The sequence below is a fragment of the Typopeltis vanoorti genome, chromosome 8 (genome assembly GCF_054136105.1).
Source record: "Typopeltis vanoorti isolate ZY-2024b chromosome 8, IOZ_Tvanoo_1.0, whole genome shotgun sequence".
Taxonomy (NCBI): domain Eukaryota; kingdom Metazoa; phylum Arthropoda; class Arachnida; order Uropygi; family Thelyphonidae; genus Typopeltis; species Typopeltis vanoorti.
In genome coordinates this window covers 90,904,543-90,921,964 of record NC_143556.1, presented here as the reverse complement: position 1 = coordinate 90,921,964, position 17,422 = coordinate 90,904,543, and the positions used below count along the sequence as shown (strand labels likewise).

At 34.5% G+C, this 17,422-nt stretch overlaps 1 protein-coding gene across 2 annotated transcripts in view; it reads right to left on the bottom strand.

The window, feature by feature from the left end:
* LOC150104187 (uncharacterized) overlaps positions 1–17,422 on the bottom strand; it is a 334,543-nt gene that overhangs the window by 61,611 nt on the left and 255,510 nt on the right. The window contains exons 10-11 of one of the 2 annotated variants that reach the window (XM_090396816.1): positions 6,786–6,890; positions 2,316–2,477 (exon numbers count right to left, since the gene is read on the bottom strand). In XM_090396816.1, the coding sequence (XP_090252942.1) occupies positions 2,316–2,477; positions 6,786–6,890 (267 nt within the window). The remainder of the gene's footprint in view (positions 1–2,315; positions 2,478–6,785; positions 6,891–17,422) is intronic. The other variant, XM_090396817.1, reaches the window with a different exon arrangement.

Genomic DNA, 17,422 nt, shown 5'->3' with positions numbered 1-17,422 from the left:
TGATAGGTATTGTGTTAATGGATAGAATGGTTCTCCCATGATGAGTCTTTTCACTCCATGGAGTGTCCATATAAATAATAATAATAATAATACAGTTATACAGTGTAAACAAGACATTATATCATGCAATAATTAGTCTATATTTGAGTTGTAAGTCAGCAGTTAAAATTGAAGTAAGTACAAGAAAATGGTCTGAGGTTAAATCAAGTGTGCACATTATATGCACTGTTATTAATTATCTATATGGATCACATTATGAATTAAAATGGTATTAAACCTGATGTTAACCTCAGCTCTTTTCTTTATGCAGGTCAGCTTATACTTCTAAATAAATCCAGTACAAGAGTGAATGATTCCCTGATTAAATTGAATAACTGATGTAATAAATTTGGTATGAACATCAATAATAAAAAGATAAAGACAATGAAAATAGACAGAAACACTGAAAACATGAACTGCATTTTGAATAGAAAAAACAGAACAAATAAAACTTTTCAGCTATTTATGCACAAATTTTAGTGAAGATGACAAATAACGTATGGAAACCCACCCCTAGAAATAAATAGGCTAAAGTCAAAGCACCCTCCGATCTTAACAGCAAAAAATATTGCGGAGACAAGTTTTAACATGAAGGAGAAGTGAAAAGGAGTTCTGGTGTAACACTTCAACAGGGGGGCTTCCATGAATTAGTGGACCCAACACTTCGGTCAAAAGTTAGGTCAAAAGCCTTTGGATTTTGACCTAACTCAGAAAACTTGGTCTACCCTTAACAGAATCTGCACCGATCATGGCAGATGTGTAGACCACCTTTACAAATGGAGCATGATTGCCTCACCCAGGTGTGACTATAGATCACCCTGCCAGACAATTAATCATATTACAATAGAATGTGTCCAATGTGCATACAATGGAAACCTGTCAGACTTTTCATGTGTGAGCCATATGCTAAATAAATAAATAATGGAAATAGACAACAAAAGTAGCAAAGCTAATAAGATAGGAAGCATGATAGGAAGTCAAATGAATAAATTTATATGGAATAAGACAAAAATTAGTCAAACCACAAAACTAGCTGCATACAAGTCAGTATTCAAATCAATTTTAACTTATGGATCTGAGAGCTGGATTAGAAATAAACATTTCATCAAAGATTGAAGACCACAGATATGCAAGTTTTGAGAAAGGTTAGGGGAATAAACAGGTGGCAGTAACCTATTAAAAATTAGGATCAATATTAGGAAAGAACTTGATATTGTTAGTATTCAGGAATGTGTTAACAGAGCTAATCTCTGGTGGTATCACTTAAACAGAATGGAAAGGTTAGCAAACAAGTGTTCTTTGTTATGAAGGAATGAAAAGACTTAGAAGAAGACTAAGATCTAGGTAGACGGACAACAGTAAAAAAAGTGCCTTAGAAGACAGAAATATAAAATCTGATAATATTGCAGTCTTGGAAGATAACAGATTAATTTGGAGGAAACTTGTTGATAAGAAGTTTGTAATGATGTAACTTTTTGATTTAGCACTATCATGATATCCTCTACACCCACTTCTGGTTCCATGAATATTCAATTGAAAACAGTTAATTGAAAGATAGTTTATCAAATGGCAATTCATTGAACCATAATTCATCACAAATGCAATTGAATTTAAACTGTTGTTTAAAAGTGTTCGGTAACAATATGTAACATTACTCAAGATACAGAGAGCATATGTAACTGGTCACTGAAACATAATAATTATTTTGTTCTATTTTAGAACAAATTTTCTGTTAAATTCATATTTAACTTATTCTTGTGCATACTGGTGGTTCAGGGTTTTTTTTTTCTGATTTTTAAAAATGTGCTTATTCTTTTCTATTGCCTACCACTTCAACATATTTTTAATTCACAATCAGTAATAAAATTGTTTATGAACAACAGCAGAAGAACAGAGAATTCATTACTTTTTTACCTTCAGCATATTCTCAAGGTATGTTTTTACTAAAAAAATATAATTTGGCCATTTTTATTTTAATTTCTGGAATTACTTTAGTGCACACTTGATTACTTTTATGTTTCAATCACTAAACTACACGGCTCAAGCAATTAATTTGACAAAAACAGTTGCTCTTAAACATGATTAGCTACAATTACACTGACTAGTAAAATGAGGAGCTTCATAATAAATAAAACTTCCATAAGCAGCCTATGGTTTTCCTAAAATAGGCTTTTAGCATGAGTAAACTCAATCGTATTTCACTATCTCATTCAAAGCATTTGAAGATCCAATGTTTACCGAATATGGAATTTTATTTCAAATGCTTACAATCTTACTTTTTAGCATCATCTTCTAAGTGTTCCAACTTCTCTTTTATTTCTAATGGTACTGCATCTCTAAGTTGTTCAAGGAATGAAATCTTTTCTTTATACAATAATTCTCGAGAAATAAAATCTTCCTTAACTTGAAAAAGTTCTTTTTCCTTTTCTTCAATATATCTAAAATAATTAGACAATAAATCAAACAAGGAAATCACTATAAATCCAAATTCATTAAAGTAGCTTCATTCTTAATATGATATAACTTTACATATCACTGATTGCCAAGATAAGTGAGGGAAAAAATTTATACAAAGTTTAACTTTTTGCCCCAAAAAATTGTGTTCTTCTTTTATATGTTCATTTTTGCAAATTTTCACTCAACCAGCCTGCCTTAATACTACTCCATTCACAGCATAATTTGTATACTACCTGTTGTTTGAGTGGTGGATGCAAATGTATTGTGATTTGAGTATGATAATGTGATTGTGCAATGGACTGAAAGCAGTGGTGATGCTGTAAAAAGGTGTGCCAGAATTAGCAACAGAGAAACAAAGAGAGAAAAAATGACTGTTTACTGGCTCAGTGAGGTTTCAAATTTTTTGTGGGACATTTCAGGGATAAAAAATTAATTAAGACTTTAAAATCAAGCAATTACATAATTCAAACAATGGCAATAGAACAAAATATTTAAGCAGTTAATTATGTGCACAGAGTAATATCATTCATGTGACATTACTGAGATGAAAAGAATAAAATATCATATCCTAACTCTAAGTGATTGAGATGTCTGATTAGAAAAGATGAAACCTGGTTGAATTATATAACCTTGATTTTTAATGCACTGGGTAAGAGTGCATAACATTTTAGATACCTCCATGAATTTACAGATATAATTTGGTAGGCCATCCTGTTTCATATGATGTGTGGATGGCAAAAACCCAACTTACATTTTCTTTGTTTCTTGACATCAATGATGTGCTTCCATGTGGATTTCCACAGATTGCTATGTTAGTCCTAGACAGTAGATTTTTTAAGGAAGGATATGACATTTTAGGTGACTAAAAATATGAAGGCTTTGCTTAGGGATGATAGCTACCTGTAGTTCATGCTATTTCAGCATGAACTGTCAAACTGCCCTGGCTGTTTGAGGATCAGCCTTGGTTTTCATTGCACTGAAGTTGGCATACATATTGTATTTGCAGCTTCTCTGAATTGGAGACACTGAAGGTTATAAACTAAATTTTTATCTTAGTCCATATAACAAGATATTTTTGAGTTCTTGAATGTACTTCTTATTATTGCTTGAAATGTTTTATGCCAATCATGTAGGATCTAATGACACTTTTTTGCATGTGCGTGGAGTAATGGTGGATGCAACATACCTGTGTCTTCCATAGACAAAATATGTAAGTTTACTTTGCCCACAGATCTCCCCCCACCACACACACCCAATGAGCAATCCAGATATGGAAGAAATCTGTTGTTTTTTGATTCCATCATGAAGTACATGGAAATTGGCATGAAAGCCATGCAAATTTGCATGCTAACTGTTCCTTACCATGCTGCTTAATGGAAAAAACAATGAACCTGTAACTCTTCTCTGCTTTCTTGATACCAAGCTGTTCAAACATTGCCTAAACTGTATGCCTTGTTTTCAATTGGGTATTAAACACCTATGAACACAGGTAACTAATCTAACTGTGGCTCATTCCTTTCCCATAAATACTATCTAAATGAATCCAGCACATATGGGAGATATCTGTGTGCTACAGTTCCTCCAACTTGGTACAAAAAAATGGGCAAAATCAAAACCATACATAACAAGGTGCACATTTCATGCAATGATAAGAAGTGCATAAAAGAACTAGGGCTACTTGGTATGTAACCCATCACAAAATGGATATAATAAATGAAAAACAAAACTATCCTGTAACAGACTTCATAGGAATTCACAAAACTAGAAATAGCAGTAATGATATTGAAGCAGCATAAAAAAATAAAAATAAAAAGAGAGAGCCTTCAAGCAACAAACAGGGTTTCCATGTTTAGGGCATGATTAATAAACCATATCATCCGTTAAAAAAACAGCAGTTCACAAAATCTACTGCTTGCGTGGTATGTTTGTACCACCAAACACAGCATCTAACTAAAAACAGTTGTCCTAACATTTGTCCAAATTTTCAAGTACATGAAATACGGGTTTGTTCGATTGCATCTGAAATTTTCGATGCCATTAAGACAGATCAACAAATGCTAACTTCAAATAAAATTCTCCCAAAAGAGTTGCAACTAACATGCCATGTAAACTTTGTGTCAGTGAGGGCCCTCTGCCAGCCCAATGCAGAAACGCCACACAAACAAGCAGCAATAAAATTCTACCAAAAGAGTTGCAACTAACATACCATATAAACTTTGCACCAGTTCAGTTCACCTGCAAGATGCAGAAGTGGCACACAAACAGTAATGAGAAGTCAGTTGGTATGATAAACATGAGAAACACTTCCTGACGTGAACGACTTAAACTAAGAAAGGAAAAGGAATGCATCAAACACAAAACTATGTAATAGCATACTGTGAAGTAAGCAAGCAAGGAAGGAAGAAAGGACAAAAGCAAGTGTAGCAGTAATAACAAGAAGAGTGTCAATCAAATATAAAAAGAATTTAACTACATATCAGAAAGCATCATTTATATGCAAAATTCACATAAAAATTTCATTTATATAAAAAATTAAAGACAAATTACTTGAAAGTGTTTATAGTCATGAATAGAGAAAACAAGAAACAGAAATAAATGCATTTTACAAAGAATTAAAAGAAATTCTAGATAAAATAAAATCAACACAATTTATCATTACAGCTGGAGATTTAAATGCATAACTCATCTGGGAACTAAATAAAACTAGGATTATGCCTAAGACTTAATGAACCAGTGCAAAATAAAATGGAAATAATTACCATTATGTGCAGCCAATGAAATGGGAACAAGTAGCACATTCAACCAACATGGAAAAATACTTTAGGAAACTTATTCACAATGGGCTATATAATAAAAAACAGAAAAACATCAGGCCTGAAGAAATAACTGATATCGGAGTTCAGACATCAGCTGATTTGAGAAATGTGTAAATACGGAACAGACTGAGGGAAGGTGCCTTTAAAGTTTGAGGAATTGATGGAGGACATATGATAGAAACATACAAATTATTAAGAATCTTATACAGCATAGACGTGAGGTTTATGCAGTTCATGAATGATGACAGGCAAAACTCAGGCTGATGCCTGAAAGCTGGGTAAAGGTATTTAAGAAGCAGGTGAGAATGCTGTGAGAGTGTGAAGTAGACTACCATTAGATGTTGTAAGTGCATCTTCAGTTAATATGTTTGAGGAGAGATGTGAGGAATCCTCAGAGAAGCATTCACAATATCACCAAGATATGACCATTAAATTCCCAGAATGGTCTTGTCGTATCGTGCAGATGGCAACTCAGAATCAGATGAGACTGTGCATGTTTTGACATTCATTATAAAATATTAATAACAGAAACACTTACATTTAATATTTTTATTGTAAAATTTTTGACTAAGTTTCATAGCTATTGTCAATACAGTTATAGAAAAACTCAAAAATCAGATTGTTTATAATTTTAAAATAATTAACTAAATCAATTTATTGTAATTTATTTTAATATCTATTAATGCAGATGGAGCTAATCTCCTGCAGTCGATATTGCACAAATCACATGCTTTCAATTAAATTGTTCTTTTTTGAGTTTTCCTATAACTGTATCGACAATGACTATGAAACTTAGCCAAAAAAATATTTTACAATAAAAATATTAAACTTAGGTGTTTCTGGTATTAATACTTTATAATGAATTCTTCCACTTACATCTTGATTTTCAGATGAATATGTTTTGACATTTCTGAGCAATTGCTACGAATCATATCAAAATGATGAAGCCAGTAGCTGACAAACAGTGGTAGAGTTGACATTTGCACATTCATTGCTTTTAGCAGAAAAATGAGTGAAACGGAATTCAAACAGGACATTAACATCAAGTTTTGTGCAAAGTTAAGTAAAAGTACAAGTGAAACTTTAGACATGCTAAGAGTGGTTTATGGTGATGATGCCACGAAAGTGGCATCATCACCATGGACGTAGTTGAGTGACATAAGAGGTTTAAAAAGGAAAAGAAGGTGTGAGAGATGACAAAAGAAATGGTTAACCATAAACTTACTAAAAATGTGGAAAGAGTGCAGCAATTAGTATAGTCCGATATACTATTATTCACACAGTTTATGGCAGAATTAAATTTTGTGAAACAGTAAGGAAGATTTTGATGGACAATTTCAGAATGAGAAAAATTTCTGCCAAAGACGGTTTTTGTTCATGCAGGTTTCTTGTCTTACTTTTATTAATAACTTATCCTATAAGAGACAAAAAATTTAGAGAGAGAGATATCCAAGTAAAATATTATTATCTTACTTTAATAATGATTCTTTTTGATCTTCATTGTTTTTCTGAAGTTGATCAACATAATTAGATATGCTTTCTTTATATTCATCATAGACAGTCATTTCTTTCATGAGCCTGGAAAAACAATTCATCAAGACATCATTTAGGACAAAGAAAATTGTTTTAGATATAACAGATAACTAAACAAGAAAAAATTACTAAAAAAATAGAGTGTGTGTAATGTGCTGATTTGGCGATCACAAAACATGATCAATGATCATTGGAAGCAATAAATCTATAATTATACACATCTAATGAAGTAATAACTTGGTGCCTTTTTCTTTTGACACTATTTTTCACTTGTATAATCCCTAACACTATGTAAATTCCAAATATGTATGATTTTATATACATCTCTTACATTTGAAGTGGTGCATCAGCGAACACACTAAAAATGCTCAATGGTATTCAGTAGAGGATTCCTCTCTCATAGCTTTGTTCTAATCACTTTCTCCTTTTCCCATAGGCATTTTCATATTTTGTTCTAGTGAACTAACCATTATCATTCCTCCACTTTTCTCTAAACATGATCAGCTGGTATTCAACATTCACACACACACACACTTCAGCTTTCAATCAACTTCTCATCCTCTTTATTTTTCTTTTATCTAACTATCTATCTATATATATACATACACACACACATACAAGGGTGGTCAGAAAAGTTCTCGGCCTCAGCCATAGATGGCAACATCATCAACACAATTTCTTTTTCTAAGTTGGTATATCTGTCATAAAACATACTACTTGATAGAATAACTTGAAATTTCAAGTCATTCTATCAAGTAGTATGTTTTATACAGCTGTATGAAGCAAAAGTGTTGTCTGTATCCCTTGAAATGGATAAAATTGAGCATTGTGCGGTTATAAAATTCTTTATAAAAGAAAGTTTAACACCAAAAGAAATTCATTAAGTTCATAAAAGTTTATGGGCACTATTCTCCTTCGTTTTCAACAATTAAGAAATGGGCTGCCAAGTTTAAACATGGCAATGCTAGCCTTGAAAATGATCCACATGAAGGAAGTCCAAAAAGTTTAACAAAACCAAAAATCATTGATCAAGTGCACAATATGGTATTGGATGACCGGTGAGTCAAAGTGCGTGGAATTTATTATTATTATTTTTTTTGTTGTTGTTGTTCCGGGAAACTCCAAGGAGTCGACAGACTCATCGAGGGAGGCCCTAACATCATGTCAAGAACAACTATTCAACATTCACACAGTATCTATCATACCTTGCCTTGAACTCGTTCACGGTCGTAGCACCCACAACAGACTCTGGAAGCTTATTCCACTCATTCACCACTCTCCAAGTAAAAAACCTAGTTCTAACACCCTTGTCAACCACGCTCTTTCCCAGCTTCCATGCATGGCCCCTAGTCCTCCCACCACCAGTCATATTTTCAAAAATATCTTCTGGATCAATCTTATAAAAACCCTTCAGTAATTTGAATGTCTCAATCATATCACCCCTCCTTCGCCTATCGTCCAATTTCTGCAACCCACAAATCTTCAACCTATTCTCATAAGGTTCATTACACAGACCTGCTATCATCTTGGTCACTCGTCTCTGGACCCTCTCCACTTCCTCCCCATCACGAAGAAACCCTGGTGCCCATAACTGGGCACAGAAGTCCAGATGGGGTCTTATCAAGGCTCGATACAGAGGAACAACAACTTGTTTGTCTCTGCATGTTAAATTATTTTTCAGAAGTCAAGTGATTTGGTGAGCTGTTTTAGTCACTTTTGCAATGTGCCCCCTAAACTTCAACTCCCTATCCACCAACACCCCCAAATCCCAGACCTCATCAATCTCCTGGAGTACGGTTCCACCAACGCAATATACTGCTGCTATTCTTTTCACCCCAAAGTGCATAACCTTACAATTTGCCACATTAAATTGACATCCATTTTTCCAAGCCCAGTCCTCCAAACTATCCAAATCATCCTGTAAAATTTTGACATCCTGTGCACTCACAATTGCTCTACCCAACTTTGCATCATCAGCAAACAAGTGAACAGTTCCTCTCAAATCCTTTCCAATATCATTGATGAACAAACTGAAAAGCAGTGGTCCAAGAACAGAGCCCTGCAGCACTCCACTAGTCACAAGACGTCTTTTAGACTCCACTCCTGAATAAACCACTCTCTGGTATCTCTCCTTCAACCACCCTCCTATCCATCTCACCAACCCTATATCTATCCCCATCTGCTCCAGTTTACTGATTAGGGTTCCATGTGGTATCCTGTCAAAGGCCTTGGCAAGGTCCAGTAGTATCACTGTAAACCCATTACCCCTATCCAGTTCAGCCGTCACTGTGCTATAAAACGTGAGCAAGTTACTGAGGCATGATCTACCCTTCACAAAATGTTGTCCCCCATAAAATATCCCATTTTCATCTATCCAATCCTGTATTCTTTTCTTGACTAATTTCTCTAAGACCTTGAGAATGATTCCTGATATGCTAATCGGTCGGTAATTTACAACAGCAGTCTTGGAACCACCTTTATGCAGTGGAACTATTTTTCCCCTCTTTCCACCCGCTCAGGACTAACCCAGACCCGAGACTCAAATTAAACAAAATGGTCAAGGGTACTGACAATTCTTTAGCTGCTTCTCGTACAACATGAGCTGGTATACCATCCAATCCCACAGATGTATTGACATTGAGGTTATGCAATAGACTACTCACCTCCACTTCATTCACCACAATTCCCATATATTAGGGAATTGTGGTGAATATATAATCTACTGGTTTATATATAATCTACTTTATATAATGTACTGGTTTATTCGTTTCTGCAATGTCACCACCTGGATGATATATTCTTGCAAAGTGCTCACTCAGTAACTCAACTAATTCAGTTACCTCCCTACCATCGGCATTCTTTAAAATCATTCTGCCATGTACATTTTTCCTTTTACTTGCTATATATCTAAAAAACTGTTTAGGATTCTCTTTAGCCTGCATGGCCAATGTTCTTTCGTAATCCTTTTTTGCTTTTCTTACCAGACTCGTCACCCTTCTGGCCTGCGCTTTATACCGTTCATGTGCCTGCCAGTCACCTTTCTCCTTAAATTCCCTCCATAGTTGTTTTTTTTTTTTTTTGCAGCTCAAGCTTAATGGTGTTATTCATCCATTTAACCCCTACTTGATTTATTATTCGGACTCTAGGTATACAGTCAGCCATTGCTTCATGCAAGCACTTCTTAACTGCCTCCTATGCACTATCAACTTCTAGTCCTTGCAGCTGTACATGCCATGGCACCGAACCAATCAAACTCCTAAGCTTGTCATACTTTCCAGCCCAATAATTCCACATGTACCCTGTCTTAATTGAAAATTCTACACCTTTAGCCACCTCCCAAGTCAAGACCCTATGATCACTCTCACCGAGTGGTGGCAATGTGGTCATATTTGTTACAGCCAAATCCTCAGATGTAATTACTAGGTCAAGCACTCTCTGACCCCTAGTATTTTCCATTAAATGCTGTTGCAGATAGTTATCCCTTAATAACCGCATAAAATCCAATTCCTTCCTCCCGTGTGTCCTCTCCTCACTCCAATCAATGCGACCATAGTTGAAATCTCCCATAATAAACACCCTCCTTCCACTCATTTCTTCTATTTGCTTGTGCATACTGTCACCACCATCTTTTCGATCACCTGGTCTATAGCAGCACCCAATTGTATATTTAGTTCTGCTAGCCACAATCTCACACCAAATGGCCTCAAATGTGCTCTTTTCTCTATCCTGCAATTCAACTTCTATTCTCCTTGGCTGTAGCTCATCAGCTATCATCAACAATACACCTCCCCCCATTTTATTCTCTCTGTCATTCCTGAACACACTATACCCATCACATTCAATCCCACTAGCTATATCATCTACAGTCAGCCATGTTTCACTAATACCAATAACCTGTGGTCTGGAAGTGCCAACAATGGCCAAAAACTCTTCCTTCTTGTTCCTAATACTCCTAGTATTAGTGTACATGAATTTAAGACCCCCATTAGCCCCAACCCTACCTTGATGCCTTGTATTAACTATCCCACTCTGATTTGTTGTCCTTATTTGCTCTGGCATATTATATTCATTCTTGCATTCAACTGCCTCCCTAAGGGCTGTATATCTACCCCCCCCCCAACAAATCTAGTTTCCCTGAATTTGCACATCCATTACATTCAGCAACACTTTCTCAAGTCTTCTTACACCGTAACCATTCAAATGCAAGCCATCCATCTTATATAGATCCTTTCGCCCATCAAACTCACTCCACACGTCCACAAATTCCACACCACTCGTCATACATAACCCACGCATAAAGTCATTCGCAATTATGGCCCTCCTTTTAAACATTTCACTGTTATACCGTGGCAAAAGACTAATCATTCTAACTCTCTCATTCTTTTCTTTTGCTACCTCAAACAATTCATTCAGGTCTTCTATCATTTCCATTTTATCTCCTTTCAAATCATTTGTACCTGCCACAACAATCATTTCTTTCACCCTTTCCTTTTGCTCTCTAATAGACTGAGTTACATCCTTTATGGTCGCACCAGGTTGGTACGATTTTGTCAAATCCTCTACTAACACACCTCGTACTAACGAGTCTCCATACAGCACTCTATCCTTCATTTTGTTCATGTTCACATTCATACGTCTATTTTTCCTGTCATACCTTTTATTATTGGTTGGTTCATTCAGTCGACTTTGTTCATGCACTCTAGCTGCTGTTTTGCCTTTTCTATCGCAACATTCAACAATGCAATCTCACTCAATGCATCTATCTCATCTTTTTTATTCTCTGAGAAACCATTAATACTATCATTCACACTTTCTACATTCACACTCTCAAAATTCTCATGTACAACCTTGCCGTTTCTTGTCATATCCCTATTTTCTTCATTCTGAAGTTTGACAAAAATATCACACTCACAATCCGAAATACACTTCAATTCCTCATTCCCTCTACATTTTCTACACACATTCAATCCTTTATTATCATCTATCCACACTCCGACCGCACTCTGCAAAGCGCACATTTCACAGCTAGTACACTGACTCATTTTTTTTATACTACCGTTCTTTGATAAAGATAGCGAACCATCATTACTGGCCACGATTTTCCTTCGTACAGGTGCCATACTTATTTGCAACGTGTTTTATCAAATTATAAGGTATAACACACCAAAAACACACAAACAGACGCACTAAAATATGCAAGGCAAACAAAACTACGCAATATTAAGTAATTTTATCAACGATAACTGAAAATAATACTTATCTTATCAGGAGCTTGCACAAACACTGAACAACAATTTATAAGTGTAACAAAACCAGAAATCATTGATCAAGTGCACAATATGGTATTGGATGACCGGCAAGTCAAAGTGCGTGGAATTTCTGAGACTATAGGCATTTCATAAGAACATGTAGGATATATTTTGCATGAAACCACTATCAATGAAAAAGCTTTGAGCAAGATGGGTGCAGTGCTTGCTCACAGCAGATCCAAAATGCACTTGCATGAAATCTCTGAACAGTGCTTGGAGCGTTTTAACAAGAATAAAACTGATTTTGTGCATCGATTTATTACTATGGATGAGACTTGGATTCGCCATTACACGCCAAAATCCAAACAGCAGTCAAAACAGTGGACAGAAGATGGTTGTTCAGTGCCAAAGAAGACAAAGTCGGTTCCATCAGCAGGAAAGATCATGGCATTGGTGTTTTGGGATGCTAAAGGCATTTTGTTTATTAATTATCTTGAAAAGGTAAAACATTAATGAGTCAATATTATTCCGATCTTTTAACCAGCCTAGATGAAAAAATTCGTGAGAAAAGACCCAGTTTGCAGAAGAGAAAAATCATCTTTCATCAGGACAATGCACCTAACCACAAAGATGTTTTGGCAATGGGAAAATTAAGGGATCTACACTATCAATTTTTGGAACATCCACCCTATTCAACAGATTTGGCTCCCTCTGACTTCTATCTCTTCCCAAAAATAAAACTCTTTCTCGCTGGTCAGTGTTTTTCTTCGAATCAAGAGGCAATTGCAGATGGAGGGGTATTTTGCAGATCTTACTGACAACTACTACAGGGATGGGGTAATGGTGCTGGAGCATTGCTGGAATAAATGTGTTAGTCCTAAGGGAGATTATGTTGAAAAATAAAAATAATTTTGAAATTATAAATTTGTTTTTCTTGTTAGGCCGAGAATGTTTCAGATCACTCTCATGTATGTATATATATGCGCGCACACACACACACACTTTTATTCAGTGTTTCCATTTACTAAGAATACTGATACTGTATAACTGCTTATACTCCACAGATAAGATGAGTATATATATTGCATTGTTTTTCCAACAGACCACTTATACTGCCCTACTACAATAATCCCTTAGTTACAAGTATGGTGGAAAAACAATTTACTTATCAGGTAAATAAAAAGAGTTGATTAACTGAAGGTACGGTTATATAGCAGAAGTCAGCTGGCATGTTTACCATTTAAGGGTCTGTCATAATCGAAGGTTTGGTTCTTTTTAATAATTCCAGATAAGTGAGAGATCACTGCATTTGACTGATGATGGCCCATCTATAAAATGGAATAGTTATCACAATCCTTCTGACTATAACATCTTATATAATAAAATAGATGAATGCTTTCTACTTGTTGAACCACTATCGACAACATTGCATATGAACATCCCAGTGGAGCAGAGCAACTTCCACTATACCTAAATGGGCACATTTGGCACAAATTATCTTACTCTGCTCAAAGTCAGTTGAAGTCTATTATCACATTGAAATACACACTAACCCATGGTACAACTCTATACAACTTTGAAGAAACACTTTAGGTGAGAGATGAATTTCATTTCCTGGTATGAGACCAATGTTGGATTCTAAATATATAGAGATTGGAGTAATTATTATTTGCTTCAGAATCCAACATGATCTTCCATCACATAAGCTAAACTTGTAATTATTTAATGTAAATAACTTATTTTATAATTTAATATTCATATAACTACCTTAATTTTGTCTAATATTTAATTATTTAATCAAGATATATGTATTAATAATGAAAAGACTGTATTAAATATTATTAAGCTATTTTAATTATTACTATGTTAATATTATAAGAACTTGTATTTGATAATTTAACTGCGCATTATTTGAAATGTAAATATTTTCTATTTATTCCTGTTTGTAAAGTTTAACATTATGTAATAGCTCAATTTTATTATATTTTATTTTGTTGTCATGGAAACGTATGTAAGTGAGCGAGCATGTTTTGGAACACCACGTGAGGTTTATTGAAAATAATTTTAGAAAGAAATCATGAAAAGAATTTAGGCAGGAAGAATGGATATAAAAAGCAATGAACACTGAAATTATTAATAAGGAAACAGAGAGAGAGAGAGAGGATTAGCATTAGGTTGGAATCGGGGCATTTGGGAATCACAGTGCGATAATAGCGAGTCGGCATGTCACTCAAGCAGCTAATAAAGTCTACTAGTTAATTAATTAATAAGTTAGTTAATAAGTTGTAGAATAACAATTATAGTTACGGAAGACAGCTGAGTGACTACTAAATAGACTAGCAATACTTGAAGTGAGATATAATTTCAGGGCCGACCTTTCAAGGACACATGGAAACTTGAAGATAGCACGAAGTAACTAGAGAATAATTAGAGACAACAGAGGTGTGTTTAATGATAGCGGTGTCAAGAATTATAGTACCTAAAGGATTAAATTGAATGCCAGAGGAATGAACAACTGTGCATATAAAACCTCAAGTTAAGGAATTATTGTATGTTGCCTTATTTCATGAACTGATCAGTAGTACTTTATGCAACAACGTTTGTTTGTGTGTGTAGTGACTGACGATTAGTTTAGTTATTGCTTAGAAGATTTATTTTAATGAGTGCCATATACTGTTTAAGTGTTTACAGTTATAAAAAGTATTTGTGTGTAAGTTAAAGAAGAAAAAAGATTATCGGTAAGATTTTTCCAATCTTTAATAATTCTATACAGAGAAGTGTGTGTTTCATCCTAAAATTTCCTTATACTAACAGTAACTATTGCGGAAGTTAGCTAAAGTGTAAACTTAAAAGTGTTTGTTTATGAAGAGGTGTGTTACTGCGAATTTATTGTATTTGGAACTTAAGGAACTGCAAGAAGACTGTACTAGAGATATCAGTTTTACCATTGTGTGAGTTGAATGATTGAATTTACCTGAGGAGTTAAAATGTTTGTAAGATCTTAATTACTGATGTGAAGTTAAGTGTAAAATTTGTGATTTTAAAATTAAATGTTTGTTTTTGTTAATCAAAAGATGTATTTTGCCTGAATCTTATTTACTGCACCATTCATAAAATATTCGAGCCAAAGCGGGTAAATTAAGTAAGTCAAATATACTCGGCCAGTATATATTTTAAGGAGAGATAGTTGAAGTTGATTTATCTTCAATTCTTGAACTGATTCAGATATAAAGTGGCGCAGTCTTTAAATATAAATTTTCTTTATATTTGAATTAGAAATCAACTTACAACGTATCAATTAGTTAAGAACATCGTAATAGTAATCATGTCGGATCCAAAGTAAGGCTTGACAAGAAGTAGGATCCAACAAAATGGCGCAGCCGTCGACAGGATTTGAATTCACTAACAAAGATTGTGATATTAAGTATTAGATTTTGTAATAGTAAAGAGAATTTAAAGATAAATTAAGTGAATCAAGTGAATTGGTTGTAAACCAGAATCAGGCAAACATTGAAGTTATTTTAGGATTCTGATTTTTTTTAAAGTTGTTGTTAATAGAGTAATATGGCTGTTTCATCTACATCTAAAATGGAAGATAGTGAATTTTTTCATACAGTGAACCCACAACAAGTTTTTCCCCAGTTTTCAGGTGAAGAATCAGATAATGTACTGTTTTTTTTTTACTTATGTTGAAAAACTTAGAGAAATAGCAAATTGGATGGATTTTCAACTGTTAATTTTACTCAGAAGTAAATTAATAGGCAAGGCCAAAGCATATTTTAACTCATCTCCAATTCTCAAGGATACATTTGATTATCAAATATTTAAGGACAATCTTATTTCTCAATTCTCAAAATTAAGAAGTACTGGCCCAAAGTTATGGAAGTTACAGAGAGTCTTACAAAAAGATAAAGAAACTGTTACTGATTTTTACAAAGTTTTATTGACACTAGCCAACAGTTTAAATGTGACTAATGAGGATAAACCACACTTAGATTGGGCTGTATTCCAACAATTTAGACAAGGTGTTAGGCAAGAATTAAGAGAAACATCCTATAAGAAGAAAATTTCCACCTTAGAAGAGTGTCTCAAAAGTGTCAAGGAAAAAGAGCAAATGTTAGGAGACCTTTATCCCTCATCCAGTGTAGGTCTTGTAAATAAGACTGGTTGTTCCTTGAACCAATCTGAAGTTGAAAAGAAAAATAAGGATGGAAAGGGAAAGAATATGGAGGAAATCCAAGTAGTATTAATTGCATAACTGAAAGTAAAGAACAATTTGACAAAGGGCTGATAACAGAAGTGAAAACCCTAATTCACCAGGAAGTAAATAGGTTAAATCAGCCAATAATGGATAGTCTTAATGAAGTTGTGAGACAATTATCAGCTATTACTTTGAAGTCTCAAGAAAACAAAAACCCCACAACTGATAAAATTAATGAGATAAATAAACATGAAGTGGAAAAACAAAATCAACCCATTTTAACTAGTCTAGATAAGGTAATTCAAGGGCTAGATAATGTTAAACAACAGATGTCTATTATCCCTCAATCTAAGACAGAGACAAAACAAAGAGATCCTCCAAAATGTTATAATTGCAACAAAGTTGGACATTATGCCAGGAATTGTTTCTATAACAAAGGAAACTACTCTAATAGCAGATGGGACTCAAAATTTGGATACCCTACAGAAGAAATAATAGAATTCAGAAACACCAAGCACCTAATGAAAGAATGATGAGAATTAGAGGAAATATCCTGGGCTCTAAATGTGACATCTTATTAGATACAGGATGCAATGCCTCTACCATCAGAATGGATTATTTCTTAACCTTAAAGAACAAATTATGGAAAAGCACTGCCAAGCTGAGAGAACCTGTAAGAATTAATACTTTCTCAGACTCAAGCTTCATAGCATATGAGAAACTTCATGCAAAGATTTACCTACCAGAATTTGGACTATGTGTGTGGCAAGATTTACTCGTTGTCCCCACTATATCCAACTTAAGCTCCCACATTATTTTAGGGACAAATTCCTTAGAAAGATATCAGTTCTCCTGTGATTTTTTTAAAAGGGAAGTATGCCTAATGGGCAGGAAAATAAGTGTCAAAACAAATGGCAATTATATGCATAATAGAACAAGGAGGCAGAGAGAAAGGATTCATGTACCTGAGAAAGGATTCATGTACCTGAGAAAGGATTTGCCCATAAAGTGGAGCTGTCTGTAACTGAACCAACTGTGGAGGATAGTGATACAGTCTGTTATGCCTTCTCTACCAAAATCAAAATGTAATACTGATGAACATTCTCAACAACTAATAGCCAAACCTG